Here is a 24,316-nt window from a genome sequence, read left to right on the forward strand (position 1 = left end):
TTTTAATTTTAAATGCTAATGCAAAATACTGCTAATTACATTGAGATGATATCTGATGCGATTTGCGTTTTCATTTCTGCTCGAAACATTGCTTCGTGATTGCATTTACAATGTTATTTGCATTTGAGAACTTTTTTTATGGTCACGCTTAGTAATTGGTTTTAATGGATTTGCATAGACGGAATTGTAAATTGTACGAACGAAATTTCGCTGACGGTGTCACTGAATAGCGGATTATGGACACTGGCAGTGTAATTATCAGCGCATGTACGTGTCTCTCGATAAGTATGAAGAATTACGCGTGACCACGATAAACCAAGCCAATTTTATCCGTGTGAATAGCGAAATAATACGTAGTTATACAATCTCGGAGGGAAACTAGCGTTTAGCCTGGCTTAGCGAAATTAAAATGCACGATATCACGTCTGAATGTAACGTTTAATATAGAAAATGACGCGCAAACAGTGCATTGACGTTACCATCATTAGCAATAATACGCGGTTGAGAATTATATTCCCTGCGAATAAAACAGAAATTTGCTTACAACGAACAGATGGGGAAGAGAAAATGCTCGCAAATTCTCTGTATTTTAAAGCTCTTCACGTGCGTGGGGTTTATGTGGGAAGTTGTGGTAATTTCTCCCACACTCTGGGCACATCCGTGAAACATTTTTCACGGAACATACTCGAAAATATAGCTATGAATAAATCTTCTGTCGGAAATAACAGTTGTATGATGAAGTCACTCGTTTTGAAACCGCTCCAAAAAGTATGGGTTTATGAGCACCAAGCAAGCATATCGGACGATCATGATATTTGTGTTATATATGAGATACGTATCAGTACTGCTATTGATAACATAAATGTTACGTCCTATAAAATCGACCATTCTTAATTAATGTAATACAAATTTTTTATACGTTTCACACTTTTAATGACGAAATATTTATAATATAAAGCTTTATAAACAAATATAATTTAATTATTAACTTAAAAAGAAAGGAAGAATAAGTGCACTGCCCAATTTAATCTTAAAACGATATGGTAGTTCAAGTTATTATACATTCCGTTATTTACTGCAAATTAAAAATCTATTGTATACATCACACGAACTCTTTTAATCCTCGTAGTGACTAATAGAATACATCCTAATGTTTCTTCATAACACTTCATAATAATAAAATATATCGTTCCTTTGTTACAATAACGACACAATTAAAAAATTGTCATTTTTTAGTTGCTTGCAACACAATAAGCGTAAAAGAATACTTAAGAATATATGTACTTTTATTCTTTGATAATCAGTTATTATATTGCAATTGTATTTTGAAAGTAATATTATTAAATTTTAATGATTATATATATGTATATATAAGAAGTATACAAACTTATTTCTAAAGAACTCAGTTTTTTTTTAAAGTTGTGTGCGTTGTAACAAATGAGCAATGTAGAATCACCAAACTGCTTAAAAACTGAAATCATTTTTGATGTTCTATATGAGTCTGTTACAATAGTGACCACTAAAGAGTCCAATTTGATATGTAACTGAATTTTTAAAAGCTTGTTCCTGCTTGTCCTAGCTATTAGTATAGCAGGTTGAACTTCTAGATGACTGAAGACATAACTTAGTACTCAATGATTTTGCTTACTTTAAAAAATATCTAAACAATGTCGGTGTGCATTCAACACCTCTGGTGTGAATTTAATACCCATACAGCGTTCATATAATTTTCATTGTGCTGGTATTAATATGAATACTAATACGGTGTGGATTTCAAACCTCTGGTGTTTATATCAACACCATTATGATGTGGATTTAAAATCCATGATGTTAAATTCACATCATATTGATGTTAATATTAACACCAACACAGTGAGTCTTATATAGATTTTTTTTACAGTATTGAAGTGTTCTAGTGTTCGAGAATGCTTTAAAGGCGTTCTAATCTTTCTACATCTTATCATGTCAGTAATCTTTTATGTTGCAATTTATTTTATTTTTATATTATTATATGTATATTTAGATTTTTCGTAGATTGAACAGAAAAAAGTGAGCATTTTAACAAATATCTCACGCGAGTTAATATTATTTAAAATTAAAATATCCGTGAAACCGCCGGATATTTGGTGACATACGGATATAGAATTTTTGCATATGTAACTTCATTACCGGCTTAGAACGCGCAATTTCCTGGACAATGACGTTTTGTCCTTTTTGACTCTGCAAAATTATAAAAATAAAAAATTACGAAAATCCAGGATTCGTGTGCATCCAGTCTCGTAATCGCACGTAAATAATAGAAACGTATGTGTGTGTGAAGCAGTCTCCATTGCCTAAACTGTGATTTTTTTAATTAAAAAAATCTTCGCTTTGATGTATTTTTATCTGTTTACGAGTTTCATTTTTTTTCGAAATGACAAATTTGTTAAAACTTTGTCCGTTATTCTTTTGATTTTTAACGACGGTAAATATGATTTTCTACCTTTGATGGTTTTATTATTCGGAGAACTAAATAAAGCCAAGATTTTCATATCGGTAAATTGCCAATGTAACTAAGACGCATATGAAAAACTTTTCATAGACTCGATGCAATTCTCTGGAGCTTGAACAACAGAACAATCTCAGAAGTTTGCAACGCGTCGGCAATGAACTTGAATCATAAATTGCTAACAATCGTCAACTTTTGCGTCATGCGTTTGTATTTGCTATATGGCGCATATGTTATTATTGAAGTCGTTTTAAAGCTACATGCAATTGTTGACTTTCATCGGATAGCACAAATGTCGATAAATGCATTCACGGCACGACAGTTACTTTAATTAAGTTGCGCCATGTTACACGATTACGAACATAACGTGTGGGATTTATGTAGCGTCGTGTTCATTCCCATTACATGCATCGAGACATGGACGTATCTATTCCGCATTGAAATATTCTTGCGGTACAATAGTAGCTTTAAATTATATTCTCAAAATACTGAAAATCTTTTAATTAATCTTTAGTATCCCAATAAATAATTAATTTTTTCTAAAATAAACAATATATAAGTATAAATAATATTTTAAGACTGTCGTCTGTTAGTATATCTCAATAAAATTTTAATGTAATTTTATTTTCTTATAGAAAAATATTATATGTAGCATCTTTTTATATCATGTTTATCTAAATTGTTTATTCTAGATAGGAAAAGCAATATTTCAGAAATGTTTGAACTTTACACAATAGCTTATTTGGTCAGTAGCACCATGTCACTATGTTGATTACCTTAATGGGGTTCTTTGCCTTTCTCGTACACGCTTTTGTTAGCGAGATGTTGCTCGCTTGCATCTAGAGAAGCCTGTATTCACGGAAAGCTTTTGTAGCAAGTAACGGTGGTAAACTCGAGAAAATAATAATCTTGTTGATGACGCGCGCTCGTGGTTGTGTGTGTGCATCACGCATATATAGAGCGTACACTTATGCAGGACGACGCTCGTCGACTCATCGATATTGACAAAGTTACGTTCAGTCTCCCACGCGATAGTACGTCTTGTCGCTCGAGGAAAATAGTCTTTTAGAGTTCATCAGCCGTAGGTGATAGAAACCGGCCATCGTGCACACAGGATGGTTAGTTCCCAGCGAAAAACTTACGTGTACCGAGTACTATGTCTAACTCTTAGCTCTTACGGTTAAGCACGTTGATATATACGCTTCGTCTCGCTGAACATTTTATGAACTATCAAAAAAAAAAAAAAAGGAAAAAAGTTGTCTTCATTTTATTGATCTTTCATTGTTCTCGCGAGAGTGAATACTTTTTCTATTCTTCATAGAGGAGGGTAGAAATAAAGTTGTATTTTCCGAGCTGTTAACGCAAGTTGCAGGATGCGAAAGTTTCGAAGTTAAATGAAGGACTTTCTGAAATCACGTACGGAACCTTCGTTGTATTTTCAACGAAATATTGAACTTTCTCTTTAGTTTAATTTCTCTTCACCATGTCACGGCATCCACGGTAACCAGTACCATAGTTTCATACGATAGATACATGTGCACGTTGTTATACAAGCGAGGATAGAAGCGTATACCACCCTCTTGTCTTGAACGCATATACACTACCCGTCGCTGCTCTGTGATACGTCATGCGATAAATTCATATCAGCCTTGCACGTTAGCTAGACATTTAGGTAATCCTGTATCGTTGGCAGTCCATAGTTATGTTCGATTGTTAATATGTGGCATTCAGGCAAGATGTTTCGTGTAAGACATTGGGTGATTTAGCATCGCTAAAGTACGTCTGAGATGTAATTTACTTACGCGATGCAATAATGTCGTATAAGATACAATAAATGCGCTGAACACTAATTTGAACATTTGATTTATATTAGTACAAAATTATTGATGCGGATGTCTTGTAAAAGAGAGTAACATTATATCTGAGGTTTAGAGCTCTAGATGTACTGTACAGTAGCACCAAGATTCGTTATATTTGACCTAATGACCATATATCATATTAAAGAATTACTGAACTTCTTAATTTACTTATTGCCTTATTTACTAAGTTTTTTATTTGTTATTTATTATTAACTTATTGAACGATAAATCATTAGGTCAAAAATAGCGATCGAAATTACCAGTATATTGAAGAAAATGGTTTGATTGAAAACAGACAAACTACAAAACTCCAATTAAATTAATCAGAATTCCAGTTATCTTAACTAGAATTTTAGTAGATTTAATCAGAAATTTTTTAGATTAGGATATATATAAATCTACTAAAATTTTTGCGTTGAGATAAATCTGATTAAATTAATCAAAATCTTTGGTTTCTCCATTTTAAACCAAATTTTTCTCCGTGAAGGAAAATTGTCGGTATTCGTTTCAGATAAAAGGATTGCGTTACTCTAGTACATCTAGAGCTTTACCGAGATTAAACTTTGAATTCTACACTCTGGAAACAACATACCTATTTGGATATGAAACACTTAAGTCAATTCGATTTTATTTCTTAATTATAACTTTTATAAAAATAACATATTGTAAATGAGTTTTTTACTGTAACGCCAGACATTAATAAATATAACGATATGAAGCAGATATATGTATCTTTATTAATAAAAAAGTTAGGTATAAGCAATGGAAAAATATTACGTACAAAAGTATTGGAAAAAGAAAATTAGATATGATATATATACCAAAAAGACGTTTAATAAGAAAACTAATTATTAATTTTCTTTTAGTAATTATAATTATAATAATTCTTCCTATTTTTGTATATATGTATGTGTTTATTTTAATTTTTCTTTGTAGAAAACATAAGTTTCAAGTATAATTTATTTCCATATATGAAATGTGTGTGTGTGTGTGTGTGTGGAAAATTCTATTTAACAAAAATTACCGATAAGTTTTAGTTATTTGTCAATTATCTCTAATTAGCATTTAAAAAAATTTATATTTATTCATATTTTCTGAAGTATTAGTACTTATTTTCTGATAAAATGAAAGCGCTTGCAGTAATATTGGTGTATACGAAAGAGAGAAAAGTGCTCTTCTCGTGCCTTGTTCAATTATTTTATCAGACGATACAATACCTCTTGCGAATTGCAAATTATCCGCAAGAGGAATTCCAATGGAGATTCTCTTCAGGGAAGAGAAATTCATCATTCAAAGAAAATTGCTGGATTCACTCGTAAAATTACTACCGACAGTCTCGGAGCACGCTTGGATAATTGTCACGACTATTTTCTGTAAGTAAAGTGAAAATTATTATGCACCGTGTCGTGCTTGCGGTTGCTAGAACCAGCGATAGCATTGTCTCCCAGATCCCGTGATAATGCTGGACACGTCGCTCCTTGCTGACGGCTTTGTATCCGTGAAAATCCTGTAATTTAAGTGGTGCTCGAAGAATGGCTTTACGAGGCGGTTCGTTTGTAGTTTACACGGCGGAACAAAAGAGTATGACCACGATGAACTCGTCCACGATTTCACGGACAGAATTCAGTGGAACCTTGAAGTGTCGAGTTTCGTGTGAAATGCATATTACTGCCGCTAAAATAGAATATCCATGAGAATCTGCGTGGTCATGACTAACAGAATAACAGCGTAGATCTCTTGCCACAGGTCGCGTTAAAAATTAATAAATGGCTGCGTTTAGCAGAAAAAGCAGCTGTACAGCTGTTGTAACATTCTCAAATATGATTGGTTTATATATTTAGATCCAGTGAACTAAGGTAAAATCCACCAATCATATTAAAGAATTTTATAACAGTTGCAAAACTGGCTGAACACAGCCAGTGATATGGTCTTTCTGTTTTATTTTTTTCTTAAAGCATTATCGCTTCAAGATCGTAATTTTTTTTTAAATCACCTTTCTGCTCGTATTATGCTTTACCTTTTACGCCTCTGAAAATAATTGCAAACGTCCAATTCAATTAATTCGATCTAACAGGTTAAAAGGTTTGTTATTGTCCGCGAAGACTCGATAGCGTGTAGTTGTTTGTTCAGTCTGATAGGTTGAGCGTGACCGATCAAGCCATCTCTTCTCTTGAATAAATTTACAATTAGAGACCATGGTGTGGTGAGATCTTAACAGCGAACAGGTCATGATAGTGGTTTGTACATTCACATAAAGCTTTCAGCATCTACAAAGTTGTAACAGAATGGTTAAGCTAAGTCTAATTGCTCCATTTATAAACCGTAAAGATTAGTATGTGGTTGCATAAGTTTCGAGATCGTCCGCGAGTAAAGTACCATTTACCTCTTGAAAGGTTGTTTACGAGCCAATTTCCGTAACTGGTTTCGTAATGTTCGTGTCGTAATTTGTCGAGGTTAGGTTAGTTTTCTCGTTTCTCTATAGAATAATCTGCAGAAGCACTTAAATCTGTCTGAATCACTATGATTTTTAATTTTCATTTTACGCACGTAAACTTCAGAAAACACGTGTACACTTTGATGGACGTAATTGCATATATGTAATCTAATTAATCACTCGAGAAACGTTTAACAGCGAGGCATAAATTACATTTCGGATCGATTGCTTTGACCAAGATTTGTACAGAAAATCTGTTGTAATAGAATTGAAAGTTTTAATAAAAATTTAAAATATCGCTTGCTTATATATCATTTTCAAGAGAGATTTCACGTTTTAAATTAAATTCATCTTTGCATAAATTTGACAAACTAATGAGAATTACTTTCTTTCTTACAAGTAAAGTTTCCCTTAAACGTATTTTGATAGTACTCTGAAATTCTTATTTAAACTTTCCTAAAATTGTTTCTCGAATATATTTACGGAGCATTTGCCGCGGAGTATTACAGTTTGAATATGTGTCACTTTTCTCTTGAATCATTTGCCGGGAACGAATTTCTTGTGAAATCGCAGAAGTCACCATTCAAGTCCAAAATGTCTACGAACGTCGATAGACGGCCGACTAATTTGAAAGCTCTGTCGATAAACGCTAAAAGCAAAGTTATTTTAAAGTTACTCATGGCATTCTGGAATCTTTGGTAAACGAAGACGGCTGAGAGGAATTTCGAGAATTCTTATTGCGTCGAGAGTACACGATGGTATTTGTATAAAGAAAGCATGCAACGTTTGCACGCTTTAACTTTAAATAATATACGTAAAATTGATACGTGTGACGCCTTAAGCTATTTTACAGAATTTGCCAAAGATGCTTTTACTTCCCTGTATGTTGATTTTTACAACTTTAACTTTGAGACCTATTCAAATTTATGAAATATCGAGATCAGATTTTGATAGTGTGCATTCACAAATTATAACTTTAGTACCTAATGAGATATTCTAACATCCATTGAGCTCTCTCTCTCTCTCTCTCTCTCTCTCTCTCTCTCTCTCTCTCTCTCGTGAGTACAGTCATCAAGCATATGACATATTAGGCGATTAAGATGGTTAATATTGTCACAATAGGTAATTTCGATCAATAGGTCAAATTGGCATGTATCTATGACCAGTGAGTACGTCCATAGTCGAAAATGAGTCAGCTATAGTTTCGTTTCTACGACAATTATTGAATTAGGAAGGATGTCAATCAATATTTGTAAGTAATTAATTATTTGAGACGATACGTATATTTATGTGATCGTAATCATAATAAAGTATTTTTTGGAGAGTCGAAAGGGGTGTTACAAGATGCGAAATGATCCTCCGGGATTCCTCTTGTACACACGGGGTACGTGATAATGTCAATATATCTGACCTAGATCTAGCTCAGGAGTCTGTTTTAGTAAGAGTCTCACGGGGATATTTAAGAACTTAGCGCATTACATTTTTTTACTTTACGCGTACTAATTTATTGTTAATATTATTATAAATAAAATTATGGCAATAATTAATATAGTGAAAAATTAATTATATCTCTTCGTCAAAAATGCGGTAATTTGGACTCGAGCAAAAATTTTTTGATGATTATACATATATCTGTACAATTGATATTACAAGGTTCTAAATTGTAAGTAAAAACTTTTGAACTTTCTTCTTTCAATCGCTGTAAGTTGGAAGTTTACTTGCATTCTATGTTTCAAATAGGACGCTTTAGAATTTGGGATTAGTTTCCATAGCTATAGTTGAAGGAGTTACATCAGTAATATTACCTCGTTTTTCACTACTTGTACCACTTTGTACTTGAACAGGAAAATTAATTTCTACGTTTACAAAATCATTGCTGTACGGAAGTTAGACGCGTGTTGTTGTACGAAAATTGGATGTGCATTATGTTGACGTAAGCGAAATCGCGCGGCTTTGATCCTTGAAACTAAATAATATGGTTTGCAGACTTCAAAGTGAATCACGGCACAGCATAAATGTATTTGTGTAATCTCGACAAAACGATCCGTTTTTATTAAGAGTATTTTTATTAAGAGTATTTTTATTAAGAGTAATCAGAATATAAATGCTAAAATCGAAAATATTTAGACCAAATTAAAAATTAATTTTTTATTGTATTCTTAATTTTGCCAATAAAGAGAAAGTTGTACACGTACATGCCCAATGGAATATTTATATTGTATTTGATACTACATTGACGCAAATAAAAACGATATGTTGTAATGGAAACATTTTGCAATAATATTTTCTGTTTGTTGCACAAAATTCTTTTAAAACAAATAGAACGTACAAAAATATTTTTTTTTCATTCATGGTTAGCGATCGAGATGCTTTTTTATCCAGCATTCATTTTACTGTAAACGGAAAAACTACCGCTCTGTACGCAATTTTGTATGAACAGGTAATACTGTCTATTTACTTGAATACTGATCGAATACCGTGAAACGTATCGGATAAATCAATATGTGCAAACAAGACATAAATCGTGCTATAAAATATAGTAAATTAGAGTGAGAATCTGTCAATATATCGCACACTTATTTTCTGTAGCAGTTAATTTCATCGGAAATAGAAAGATTCGTTAATACATATTTATAACATGATGTGTAATATGCAGAAATCGTTCTATATTCTCGCTCCATTTCCTGATTTATGCAGTAACAGTTTTTAAAAATTAAAAAGATTGCGTTAGTGAGAGTAAGGTTTGTTTTTAAGAGAGTGAAATAAAAAGTCTTAGCGATTTACATATTTAATAAGGTGAATTGTTATAAAGGCTTGCTTTGGTACACAGCTTCTGATATAGTTTTATTTTTATATTAACTTATACTGCTTATATAAATTAAAGAATATTGTAAACAGCATTGGTTTCTTGATTGTTTCAGGTGAGTTTGGAGTTATTCAGTTGTATTCCAAATATGGTTCATCTACTGTAAGTCATAATAATTTATTTTTTTAATTATTAACGCCGTAGCACAGATTTTTGTATAATGTCTGAGAGTTTAGTTAAAATAACGTATAATGCATAAAACATAAGAAAATCAACGAATCAATCTTTTATTTCATGAAAATGAAGAAAATGAAGGTCTTCGATTGATTAATTTTCTTATGCATTATACATTATGCCTTATGCAAGACTATATTGGACTATACTCCTGTCTTTACGATGTTATATTTCAATCATTATATAAATTTTGTTGTCGATAAGAAGGATTTCTGTTCTTATTAACAGTATTATGTCGGTATAGTAGATATCTAACTGGTAAAAAATATCGGTATAGTATCGACATTACAGTCTTTTATCAACTGTTGCGACTGTAGTTAATACATTAAAGACTTGTAAAATTCCTTGAGCAAAAACAAATTTGATATAAAACGCGAAATTTTTAAAAATAATGTCTTAGAGTTTAGTTAAAATATAAATGTCGTATTCTAATATAATATTGCAAAAAGAAATGGTATAGGAAGCAAACCAGAAAACTTGCTGAAAACTTCAAACGGTAATGTCAATTTCTTGTGTATCACGGACCATTTCTTATATATGTACATTTGTACAACATATTATTAACGAAAATATTATTGAAAACTTATTATTGTTTGTAGGATGAATAGATATTTACTTATACAAGTAAAATATCTGTTCATCAAATATCTATTCATATCTATTCAATATCTATTACTTATATAGAGATTTTAACAATAATAATTTTTTATTTTTACTACACTGAGAAAAAAATTGTTGATTCAAAGAAATATTAGAAGAAAGTCACCGATACTGACTGTCAAGAATTTAGTCAAATTAACAATTTTTTTCTCGGCGTACTTACAAGAGAATTAATTTTGAAAATTTTACATATGTTTACAATCTATTTTACGTATTAAAATATATATTACCTATAAATGTATATATGTATTATTTTTTTAAATATTAAAGAATTAATTTTTTTATCATTTTGTTAAAATTAAAATTTTTGTTAAATGATTATTGTATTAAATTTATTAAAGTTAATATTGTTTTTTAACAAATATTACACCTATTTTTCATATTATTTATTATAATATAAAAAAGCTGTCACAATTTATGTATTTTACATAATAATATATAAATTTTGTATTATTTTATATTATTATACATACTTTTATTTTATAAACGTGAACAACTTATGTTTCTATAGAAAAATATATAGCTAGTCGGAATATTTTGTCTGATACAAGTGCAACCAACTTTTTTATTCGGTGTTTTTAGTTAAAAAATCGATTTGTGCTTCATCTGTTCACAAAGCTCTGATCTGCGTTCAGTTTGCAAACCCGTGTGACGTGAAGAAACTTCGTGACGTCATTCCTCCCACTTCGCAAAATGCTGCTCAATTGCATCGATTTCATTGTATGCATCGTGTATTTGCAGAGATACCTCCATTTTGACTCTGGGAGGGTGGGATAGGTGACATACATTACCCCCAACCTTTTCATTTAATACCTCGCTTCGTCGATGAAATTCGTAACTTAGGCAATTTAATACGAATGTTATATTTTTATATATAGCGAACAAACACAAAGATTTGAAAGAGATTTCTTGTTTTTAATACGTTTATCAATATTATTAAGATCTTTCTAAGATATCTATGAGCATCAAATTGCTAAACAATTAGCATTGGCATTAACATTTAGCATTAACATTAGCATTGGTACTACGGACAGCTCTCTGTCGATTTAACGTTTCAAGACCGAAAAAAATCATTTCAGCATGCAGTTTGGCAGAATTTGATACCCAATCTAAAAATTCGCGCACACGGACATGCTGACACATACCAATTATTTAAGCACTAAAAACTTCAACCTCGACCGTTATAAGCTCTGTTTTTTATTGGTTGTGTATTCACATAAACGGTCCAACAAGATTCTTATTGAAAAAAAAGTTTTTATAGACATTTTTACAAAAATATTACAAGTGATTGCTTTTGATATGCAGCTTCCTGAAATTTTTAATAATAATTTTCATTTGGATCTTGACTTTATATTTCATGTTATATTATATATATAATTTTATTCTTAGATTGTTCGATACGATTCTTCTCTCTTCTTTATTTTATTACACAGGATATTTTTGAAATACTCTTTTTTGTTTAATTTTTTTATTTTATTTTCAATGAAATTTATAAAAGGTACACATCTAAATTATACATTAGACTAGAGAAGTTTTGATCGGAGTTTGATTTAGAAAATAGAACAATTACATCAAAGATATATTGAGATATAAAAGAAATTGTAGCGTAAGAAAAATAAATGTTCAGATCTCTGACAACCATAATTATTTTACAAAAAGATGTAAAACGTTAAAGAATATTGAGGATCTGAATGGGTTTCTCAAAGTAAAAAAAAGCCGTGGAATAATAGCAGAACTGCATTAACATAATACAGTTAAATAACAATCGTGTGAGATAATGTGTATAAAAATAAATTTATTCGACAACGTACATAACACAATTAGTATTTTTGCACGTTCGATCCATAAATTACGCCCGAGAAGCGCTTTAAAAGACACACGTCAAATCGAGTTGTCGAGTTGAGTTTACCACTTCTTCAATGGATATTCGCCATTGAGAGTGTCGTGAGACGCCACAAACGTGCCGGTAGATCCCAATGTTGGTACTATGCCGCTGCTGAATCCAGCATGATCTACACCGCTGGCTAGTCCAATATGTTCAGCACCACTAGCGAGACCGCTGGTGAAACCGCTTGAGATGATGCCGCTGTCCAAACCGCTGGTGAGATGACCGGTGGTCAGTCCAGTACCCAGAGTCGTACCCGAGATGGCTCCCAGACTGCTGGATCCTAGACCGATGTATTCGGTAGGCGCAATTCCAGATGCGATGCCAATAGTCGATGGTGCGACTGCGAAGGTCGATGGTGCGACTGCGTAGGTCGATGGTGCGACTGCGTAGGTCGATGGTGCGACTGCGAAGGTCGATGGTGCGACTGCGATGGTAGATGGCACGGAGATCGGCACATGTTTTGTGACAGGGACTGGAACAGGTACCGGCTGCGATACTGGAACCGGCACTGGATGCGGTACGCGTACTTCGACGGGTTGTGGTACCGGAACAGGATAGGGACGGTCAACCTTTACGGGTACGTGACGGGTGACTGGGACAGGTACTGGTTGCGCTACTGGAACGGGGTAGGGACGGTCTACCTTGTAAGGTACGGGGTGTGGGACAGGTACATGCTTGGTTACTTCGACGGGAACTGGATGCGGAACCGGGACTGGCACTTGAACTTCGCGGTGCACAGTAAGACCGGTGATGCGCTCAGTTTTAGCATGCGCCAAGCTGGGCAACGCATTGAATCCAGTAGCGTGACCAGCGATTAAGGCAGGGCTTCTGTAACCTCCGTAGTAACCTCCGTAAGAACCTCCTAATCCATATCCTAGTCCAGAGGCATAGGCGGAAGCGAGGTTGTTACCCAAGGTGATTCCTGAGAGTCCCGACCCGGAGAGTACCTTCGTGCCGAGTCCAGTCGAGTATCCTCCCAGACCATATCCTAAACCATAGCCCGAGATGCCGCCTAAACCGTAGCCTGAGATGCCGCCTAAACCGTAGCCCGAGGTACTGCCTAAACCGTAGCCCGAGGTACTGCCTAAACCGTAGCTCGTGATACCGCCTAGACCGTAAGCATGATCACCGGCTATCACACTCCGTTTGTCGTGATTTTTCGGGTCTTTCGTCTTGTCGGCTGCCAAGACGGCGGTTGCCAACAGCAGAATCTGTACATTTTTGAGAAAGAAAAAAAATAGATTAATACAGTTTTGAAAGCATCATTGAAACTTTTTGAAATCAGAGGTGGCGTTCGAATTGAACAAGTTTTGATAGATTAAATTGTTGTTAAATTTAATTATCAATTTAATTAAATTATTACATATTTAATTATTTGTGTTAATTAATTAATATAATTAAATAATTAAATATTTTTATAATATAGATCTTGTAGAGTGTGTGCGCGCATATTGAGGATATAATTTTAACACAATTTCATGTATAATGATAAAGTGAGCTATTTAGCAATTCTGAATCAACTGAATAGCAGTAGAAAATATCATTAAAGAAGAAATATGTATTATCTAAATTTTTCTTAGAGTGAGAGTCATTCCAAAAATGGAGTGAGATTACATTCCTTTAGAGGGAATTTCACGCTAAAGAAGTGAAAATCTGCCATTTTTATTCAAAAGTGCAAATTTTTTATTTATTTTTAATAGTGGCAGTATTTTAACTCTTGCAGTGAGATTTCATTCTAAGAAATTTAGAGAGTACAATAATGAACGGCGATAAAAATGGCAGATTTTCACTCGTGTAATCTCACTCCCTTTTTGGAATGACTCTCACTCTAGAAGAGTGAAAAAAATCTGCCTTTCTTATTTAAAAGTGCATAAGAAATTCCTTTGACTTACCGCGAAGCACTTCATTGTTTGTCGTGGTAGTTTTGGATCGAGTGTGCCATCAGTCCGATCGGTCGGCGTTTTTATACGAAATGCCCGGTTCGCGATGTATGCGATTACTTTCACTGAAACGACAAGGAACACGCCCTACTCCGCGATCCGCGCACCTCCCGATTATTTTTTCTGGTCGGTCAGTTCGGTCCATCCGATTCCCCGATCTGACGTAACGGTCAGAGTCATGGCAGACTTGCTCTCAAAACGGGTTCGATTCCGCATTATTACGCGGCTGTTACGTACGTAATTGTTACACCGGTGTGTATATTGGTATAACATCATCTGTTTCCTTGTTTAATTCTTTTTTGCTAAAAGGGATTACTTTTACCAGTCGGCATGCAAGACGGTCCAAAATTAGAATCGATCGATATGGTAACGTAACGACGGATCTGTAGCAAGGGTTCTGATATAATTTTGAATATGAATGTGTAACATATATTACATAATAAAATTACTAAGATTACTTTTCTTTCTTTTTATATACGTGAAGAACGGTTTCATTGAAATATCTAAAAATTTAGCTAGATACAAATCTGAAAATAATTTTGTTTAATCATTAAAAATTTATTCAGAACGTGTTGCTGACAATGTAGCACAAAATTTTAATATCTAACAAACAATTTAAGCGTTCTATATAATTATTTTGGTTTATTTGAATCTAAATAAATTTTCTCAGATTTGTCTTTAGTTAATTTAAAAAAAATATTTTAACAAAGTCGTTCTTTTCGTGTAGATTTTATGTATTATGTGAGATGTGATTTACAATTCTAATTAAAACTACAAAACGTTCTATTTTTATGGCATTGAATACAAATACTTGTATTTAAATTATAGATATGTATGATAATAAATAACCGTGTTTATGCTCTAATAATAAAAATAAAAAACAATTAAAGTGGTTGTTTTTGTGACAAATTTGACAATTTTTATAACTTGATATTTTATATATACAGAACGATATCTAATTTACATATTTTCGAGGTCTTAATCGTTTCTTCTTATACGAGTCCTAATCGTTTCTCTTTAGACATATATTTCCAACAAAAAGTCAACATGTATATGTATATTGTGCCGAACATATAATAAAACTTAAGATATTATCCATTTTGATAAGGATCACATCTTGCGGTTCGATGGAATATAAATTACTTGATTCTCTCTCTTTCTCTCTCTTTTGTATGCAAACGAAACGCAGAGATGTGTCGATGTATTTCTAAAATATTTATTGGTGCTATATTCTGCAAGTATTTATTCATATTGCAACGTGATGACGAATGTTGCAAAATATCATAGACAGAAGAATAAATAAATTTAATGAAAAATTCGTAGTAGTAATTGCGATTTGTTTTTACATTTTGCATAATTCTCAATTTCGTATTGATGAATAAGAATTTACGATATCTAATTTTTACTTGACAGAGATTGATGCGACAATGTTTCTTTTGTAAAATTGTTGTGAAATAGGTGACTGTTTTAAAAAAGTTATTTATGCTATATTTTCTCATATTATTGTACAATTCGGTATAAACCATTTCCGTTTCGTAGTGCAACATAAATCATGTGTCGCGGAACAACTCGAAGTTCGGAGTTTTGTAATCTTGTAGATTTTCATCTTAAGAATTGTCTCAACGAAAATACACATTCCTCTGCAGTTTGCATGCATCGTACCGATTTTCAGGAAGTACTTTATATTCATGACGCGTCCACGAAGATGCGCTTTATATAAATTGTACGACGAGTATGCTGCAGATGTAAATTGTATTGTAACGTGACCATCAAGTGCCATCTCACCACATTTGCACATGCTAAAATACAAGAATATTCGGCATTTGCAAATCGTTTTTGCTCGTATGTGGAATTTCCGTAAAAGGAAATAATTAAATATCCGAGACACACCGCCCGACGAAGATGTGTTATTTTTTTGCGAACTGTGCGATGAGCGCAAACTATGGAACGAGAAATGTCAGTTTAGGAATTAGCTGTCTAGAGCGTCGAAGTAAAATACTGGTTTTGAACGAGGGCGAATTTATTTTAATTTTCAGAAAGAATATATCACTTGACTTGGTTATAAATAATTAAACTGTTGATATTAATGTTTGTTGCACTAACAGATTATTTTAATATTTTTTTATTATTATTACATAATATTGTACAGAAAGAATTATATCTAAAATATCTAAAATTGTATCTTTAGATATTTTGATGGTTCAACAAAATTATTTTCAAATTTTCTGTATCTATAGTTGGATTTTTAGATACTTTAGCAAAACTATTCTTTCTGTATAATTGTGTGATTTCAAGAGCGCATTATTCTTTTTATTTTTTTATTACACTATGTCAATACTGATTGTCATTACTTTGAGAAATTCATGTATTGAAAAAAAAAAATAACGATATTCTGCGAGAGTAATAGTAAGGAAATATTGATCTACGATATTTTAGAACTCTTTCATATAATAAAATCCCCCTTCTTTCCGCACGGCGATAAAATTTCCACGTAGCCTACTTTGGATGCTACAAACCGCAACTTAGGAGACGAAGGAAAGAGGAACGTGTTATTACGGAAAAATACGAGGACGATAAAAGGGGTGCCCTATTCCTATGCTGTCTCCTCTCTTGAACCGCCCCCTGATTTCCTACGGAAATTCTAGCGAAGTTTATGACACCAACCGATCATCGATGGTTCAATCGATTTTGTCGGTAGCCCTTTAATGCGAGTTATTGGCCCCTATTTTATCTCGGTAGCTTCGGTTGCCTTAAGTAAACTTGTTATCTAAGAATATGAAAGCAAGGTACTTGAGATACTTTTCGTCGAAAGACCTCTAGTAATTTATTCCAGAGAAAATAATATATTCTTTTACTAAATATAAATTCTGCTGCATCTTTGAGCAACATAGCTTCGATCCATCAGCAGTAATTGAATTTTGACGATTTTAAATAATTAAGAAAAGAGAAATGTTGCAGTTATACCAGACGCCATTTACGATATATTTATCGTTTTTTTTTTATAATATGAATGATATACATATAATTTATTGAAAAATCGTAAAAATTGTGCACATCATTAATTACAAATGTAAACATCAATGGGAAATTGTTAAAAGTATATTTATAATGTATCATTTGAGTCTAATGAATTTATTTGTTAGTCTTTTTTTATTTGAATTTTAGTAGTTGATTCAATCGATTGTTTAGCGGTTGGAGAATCAATACTTTAAACCGATATTTAAAAATAGGATCTTAAGTAGTTTGTTACATTCGTCTGTCCTTGAATAGAGGAAAGGGGTAATTGGACACTTAAGGGAAAACTTAAATAAAACTGCACAAATACTAAAATTCTTTTTAAGACCGTATAATTGATAAACATTAAACTAACAAAAAGAAGGAAACCGCAATAATTAACGGTCAAAGCCAATAACGGTCGAAGCTGGATCACAAATGCTTATTAAGATTATGTGTGAATTTTATATACCGCGTATGTAGTTCCCCTATCGCGTGCCGAAAATTTTTTCAGACTTACAACGCAACTCTAAACAACTACCGCAGTGATATCACTTTTTAGTTAAATTGACAAGGAAAATTTAACAATTATTTGATGCTTATATAGCATCTTATTGGATCTTTAATAATATGTTGAAAGACATATATTAAAATTTAACGATGTAAATGTTAAAGTAATGATGAATCTAAAATCTTTCGTCAATTTAACTAAAAAGTGATATTACTGCGGTATAAATGCAGCCGGGTGCGAGTGCACGAGCGAAGCGAGTGCGTACGGAGCGCCCGTGCCGACCTATAAACAAATATGCCCCCACGCGCTACACATAGAATTTTTCAAGTGCTCGTTGTAATGTGCCCTATACAGCAACGTTTTTGCGCAGAAGAGTGGGATTAGAGAAATAACTCAACGGCTTGAGGTATTGGCTATTTATCGCACGCAAAAGCGTTGCGGTATAGGGCACATTACGTGCACGCGTGATGAAAAATACGTAATGATAAATATCATATCATGCGTTTATAATAGATAGATATGTTTATCTACATTAATGTTTCAATATGTTTTTGATTAAAAACAGGGTTGGTAAATAGACTACTTTTTGTATATAATATATTATATACGAATCCGATAAATATTTTCCCTATATAGGAGGCTAATGAGAGTGCCACGTTGCTGTTGGTACGTCAAACAATTTCCTTGGATATATTAAATCCTTTATTCAAAATCACATATAGTACGTTTCGACTCTTTTTTGAGTCATCTTCAGCTACATAATAACACCCAAATTGGATAACCGAATAAGTCACATCGAATTGGTAGATTTGATGTTCTTAATCTCTGTGAAATACAAGCTAATATTTTAATATGTTCTTATTTATAATAAAAATTCATGTGACTCACCAAACGATATCCAACCAGGAAAATACAAAACTTAAAATTAAAATATCATGGATTGTCATCATCTTACGCTGTTACAACAAAATTTTTTTCGTCAAAAACTAAACAATTTGTCCGAGTGCACAATAAAATATTACATGTAGTCATTATGCTGTAAAATCTAGACTGAAATATAACCTTCCTAAATCCAAATATCTTTCTATAAATGTACAATTGTAAGTCAAACCGATCAAAACATAATAAAAACAAAAACATGCATCAACAATTTACAAAGTTAAAACATATCATCGTTATTAAAATTGATGCAAAATAATAGTAAATTCAATTTCTGTTGTGTTTTATTTCATCTAGAATTGTTAAATAATTGTAATTCAAGTCTTCTGTGTCTGTTATTTTATTTAAACTATTATCTTGCATGTAAATATGAACGCATTCGGAAATTAAACGTCTACCTAAGAATCTCTCTGTATCCAAAATCTTTACTTTATCCCAGTCAAAATCATGTCCAAATTCAATCCTATGGTCAGTAATCACTGATTGTACTTCTGTATTTCTATTAATGTGATTACGATGTTCAGTAATTCTTGTTTTTAATTTCCGTTTAGTTTGTCCTACATAAGAGGCATTACAATCACGACAAGGTATCTTATAAACTACATGCTTTTTTTGTAGTGATGGTAGAACATCTTTTTGCACCCTGATGAATTTATCCAACTTATTAAAACTTTTATATGCTATTTTTACATTACGATTTTTGATGCGTTTATTAAATTCTTCTGAAACATCCGGTATATAAGGAATTAAAAACCAATATGAAGTCTCATCGTCAGTGTTATTCTTTTTACTTTCATTTTTTTTATTTTTTATTAAAAAATTTAATCTTGTGTTAATTGTATTAAAAATTAAAAATTAATACATAATAAAAATAAAATTAAACAGCAACGTGGCACTCTCATTAGCCTCCTATATAGGGAAAATATTTATCGGATTCGTTTGGAATTTGGGAGTCAAGAAGAAGATATTGATTTTTTGGATTTGAATATATTATATATTTTGATTTAACTTTTATTCTTTTATTTCTATGTTAATTCTAGGCTGAGTTAACTTAATAATAGTAATGCAAGATAAAAAAATATTATTTTTATTAAATTTTGACCAGATGTCCAAAATTGGATTTTGATTGGGGCGTTTAAACCACTGGTTAAAACCATACTGTGTCCGATTCCTGCTAACCCTGAATAAAAACTTATTTATGTATAGTTTGCTAATTTCTTGTATTGACATATCTTTATGAAATATATAATGGACACGATGTCCATTAATGTTATAGGGTTGACAGGAATTGAATAATCCTTTTAACATCAATCGTTTGGACAGAATCGTGGTTGTATTAACAATAGGTGCATAACGTAATAGTCGAAGCTCATGAATATGAAAATTTATCGTTGCTGGCCATTTTGATTAACAATCACGAAAGGACAAGTTTCGGCATTACGATTGCGCAATACAATACCGGCAAGGGCGATAGTATTCAATTCACGCGGCCTCATTGAATCGCGGAACGAATATTTCGTCCGCAATCAATCGATTACATAACATGGTGATTCTTGAATATCGCAGGAGACCCATAATTCTCAATCGTATTCTCGATTAGCACATATCGATGAGATCGAACAGTCAAGATCGCTCTCAGGGGTGCAATATTCTTCGATAAATTTGCGGAACATAATACGAATAGCACAAAATAATGCATGTAAAATTTTATAAAATGGATCGGAATTATGATCTCCATTCTTCTGTAGTTTTATATTATATATAAATTATTTTTCTGATATTTTTTTAACTTTATATTATATTTATGTATTATACTAATTTTATACACATGCACACATAATTTTTTTCTTTTTTTAACTATATTATATGTCTATATAAATAATTGACGTTCTTTTTTTTCTCTTTTAGTTTATTTCGAAAAGTTATTAAACAAGGTATTATAACTTCTGATAGCATCATGACGTTACTGAGATTTATATAATGTACATGTATTTATTCCAAGACATGAAACTTTATATGAATTTATTTTTCCCAAATGCATCGAATTTTACGCTATCACAAGCGATTATCGTAAATCTGTCGCGATAGACGATAAAGAGAAATTCTCTGTTAAAGAAAGGGGTGAACATTTCCTTGAGAAAAATGGGAAGCAAGTGCTCTCGCAGAAAAGATTGACAATTCTGTTGTGTCATTATGCAAGCCCTATTTTTCGGTTCTGCTCATATTCAAAAGAAAGAAGACTGGAAGGTAAACGCGTTACCTAACGTATGTAACTGAGCCGGTTTGTTACCTCGTTCTTCGTTCGTCTCTTGAGAGAAGCGTAATGACTCATTTCGAAATTGCATATAAGTGTTTTCTGTTACGATCGCATTCGAAGTTCATGGTATGAGAATTACGCAAATTAATCTTCATGAAATTATGCAATAAGTTCGTTGTTCGTTTTATCATTCAGAGTTTGTAGTTTGAAAAGATAAAAATAGCGTAAAAATAAATTATGATATTCTAATAAATTTTGTGCGTATGTTTAACTTTTTTCGTAGTTTTTAAAAATACTTTTTAAGCTCTTTGCTTGTAAATATTTTCTTATGTCATCCCCCCATGTACACGCTTCAATAAATGATATCTAATATCGAGAAAAGTTTTTGTTTCATGATGAAGCTTTTTAGAAAAATGAGTTGACTTTTTGGCTAAATAAGATACTTTGCATTCTAAAAGCTAATATTGGATTGGAACAAAAGTTTGTAGCGCTACTTTATTTGTATCATGTCTATATTTTTTAAAAAGATTTAACAATTATATGATTTGATAAAATAAAGTTTTAGCTTTAAGAATCTGTTTTTTTAATTATGGTATATATTATATGGTATATTATATATGGTATGTATTATACGCGATAGTTTTTAACGAAAAGCATTTTTAATGAGTTTTGGTAAAGGAAACTTGAAGTTTTCTTTTTTTAGATAGAAAACCGAAAATTCTTGCAAGATTTCTTTGAACACGTGACAGGCACACAAAATGAAAAGAAAATTTGCTATTTAATCCACCTCATAATTTTTTATATGTAAAGTAGAGATTTTAAAGTTTTAAAACCATTTCTTTGTGTGATTTTAAATTTATTTTAATAAAGTTATAGCTGTTTGAATTTTAAAATTCATAATGCCACGAACTTTGGTTCCAATCCATATTACAGCAAGTATACTATATCATGAAAAGTTCTATAAGATCAATCGATAGTGCAAAATGTATGCAGAGGAATATTTTTTATTCTGTATACAAAAATTGAAAATGCGGCTGCGATGTGCAATATAAATATTCGAATCTAGTCAGAACTTCAGAAACTCGATACATACGTGAATTCGCATGATTATCATCAGCGAGAAATAGAATTTACATGTCTAGTAGAGAATGTCGTAACTTCTGCTGGAGGGTCGTTAAATCCGCCATAGCACAAATGTAGAAAGATATAAAAGTTATGAAATACATATAGTAGTAGGACCCGTTTTTGTAAATAGAGCCAAAAATATTCTACGCGAAGCTGGGAAAGATACCACGAACATAACTCGAAATTGAATGTCTCATAAGAATTTCCGATTTAACGTATAAATTATATAATAAAATGGCATCTGCAGATTAATTTATTTACTAATTACTTAAATGGCTCTGGCCTGAACATCGCTGTTCGGGTGGCTCTTGATTATTATGTAAATTTTAGTCGGCTAGAAATGGTTCGAATTAGCATATACGTTACGTAATTCGAGTTTATTCAGTTCTGCTATATATACTGATTAGAATGAGCGCCTTTTACGAAAATTTGGCTGCTTTATGAGAAACGGTTCTTATGCAGCGATCGAAGTTGGCACGTGTCGAAATGAAATCTTATACTTTCCCCAAGTATCGGCGTACGCCGGGCTATCAGCCAAAACTCGCTCGCCCATATTTTGTGAACGTAAGAGTTACTCGCTAAAGTTACTTAACGTATTCTCTCTCCCTTTTATTTTACATATTGAGTTTCCCATGCATATAACATGTTTCTCTCTTTTGCTGATTGTTTTTGTTTTCTCTCTCTCTCTTTCTTCCCTTACGTCATGCATAACTTACATTATCGATAGTAAAAAGGTATCAGTTTTATATTTAAATTTTTCTTAGTGATAAAGTTATTTACTATGTGTTAATTGCTTCTTTTTTTAATTAAATTTTCTAAATTCAAATATATAACACGTATATAAATTATATTTAGGATACGTCCACTTTTAGTTTTTGAAAATTTTAAATGTTGTGTGTGTGTGTGTGTGTGTATGTGTGTATGTGTGTGTATGTATGTGTGAATAATATTCTGTCACATATACTATTTTAATTAGAATACATAGATAATATCATCTTATTTTATAATAAATAAATGTTCTTGCGCGATTGTTTTCAATTTTCAGAGTGGTATTTATTTTTATTATACTTGCGGAAGTTTCTATATTTTCTATTTCGATCACGAATTTAGTGTAACTATTTTTGAACTCCATCGCTGGAATATCTACCGTATTTCGTTACGTGTAATCGCGTATCGAATGCAACGCTCGCGGCTTTTGTACTGTTGCAGTTTGATCTTGTTACTTTTGACAATTCAGAAACTATTGATTGCACTGTGTTGCAACGGGTTACCCTAGGTTGCAAAAAAAGTCACCCATTTGAAAGTCACTGGGTTTATTGTTATAGATAGATATATACGCGATAGTTCTCACACACACACATATATATATATGTTATATATACATACATGTATTAAAATCGACATTCGATATTTTCACGAAAAAAAAGTACAATGAAGGCACGTCTTTTTCGATAGTAAAAATTATCTCTATATTTACGGGATATAAAATCGTGAAATGTAATACTGACCACGATATTTTTTCACTATGGTATTGACAAAAATGAAGGATGTATCACAATTGTGTTTAAGCGCGAGATCGAAATCATGAATGCATGCAAATGTATGCAAACGACAAATATGTATCATGTTGACGTTGCATAAAAATTTTATAAAAATATATTCAACATATGTAGAAATAGGGGGGGGGGGGATTTCCTAAATATATTAGAAATACTAAATGTCGTTTTGCATTTCGTCGATCGTAGCCGATGTCATCTCGCTTGTAACGGGCCAACGTCTGCTCGTTCAACTTTGTTCGGCAACTTCGGCCGACACGTCTCTTTCAGTTTCGCAAAATTATGCACTGCGTGTGCATCGTGTCGTCGCGTTGTCTGTTAATGACGATTGCACCATTGCACGTCTGCGAAACTGCGAAGTCCACCGAGAATGCAAGACGGCTTGTAGCTATAACCTCCCGTTGTGACAATGTCACGCGACACGAAGGCCAGTTGCATAGATTGCCAGAGACATGCTGAAGTCTTCGCCGTCCCGTTCGTATTGCCCTTCCCCGTCGACACGATACGAGACGATCTCGAACCGGAAAGATCGGTCCAGCCGGTGTCAAGTTTCGTCATGACCACTTGCGCATCCGATACAGACGGTTGGTTTTTGGAAGAGACATTAATCTTAGAACTGTTAGAA

The 24,316-nt window shown here is 32.5% G+C and overlaps 2 protein-coding genes across 5 annotated transcripts in view; one reads left to right on the plus strand and one right to left on the minus strand.

The window, feature by feature from the left end:
* The window catches only part of dnc (phosphodiesterase dunce), a 286,377-nt gene that overhangs the window by 37,138 nt on the left and 224,923 nt on the right, over positions 1 to 24,316 (plus strand). The window lies entirely within an intron of this gene.
* LOC108781848 (anther-specific proline-rich protein APG) lies at positions 12,257 to 14,317 on the minus strand. The gene is made up of 2 exons (XM_018549953.1): positions 14,262 to 14,317; positions 12,257 to 13,580 (listed from the first exon to the last, which is right to left on the minus strand). The coding sequence occupies exons 1-2, from the start codon at positions 14,274 to 14,276 to the stop codon at positions 12,387 to 12,389; spliced, it is 1,209 nt and encodes a 402-aa protein (XP_018405455.1). The 5' UTR covers positions 14,277 to 14,317; the 3' UTR covers positions 12,257 to 12,386.

This window comes from Cyphomyrmex costatus, unplaced genomic scaffold (assembly GCF_001594065.2).
Source record: "Cyphomyrmex costatus isolate MS0001 unplaced genomic scaffold, Ccosl1.0 scaffold91, whole genome shotgun sequence".
NCBI lineage: Eukaryota > Metazoa > Arthropoda > Insecta > Hymenoptera > Formicidae > Cyphomyrmex > Cyphomyrmex costatus.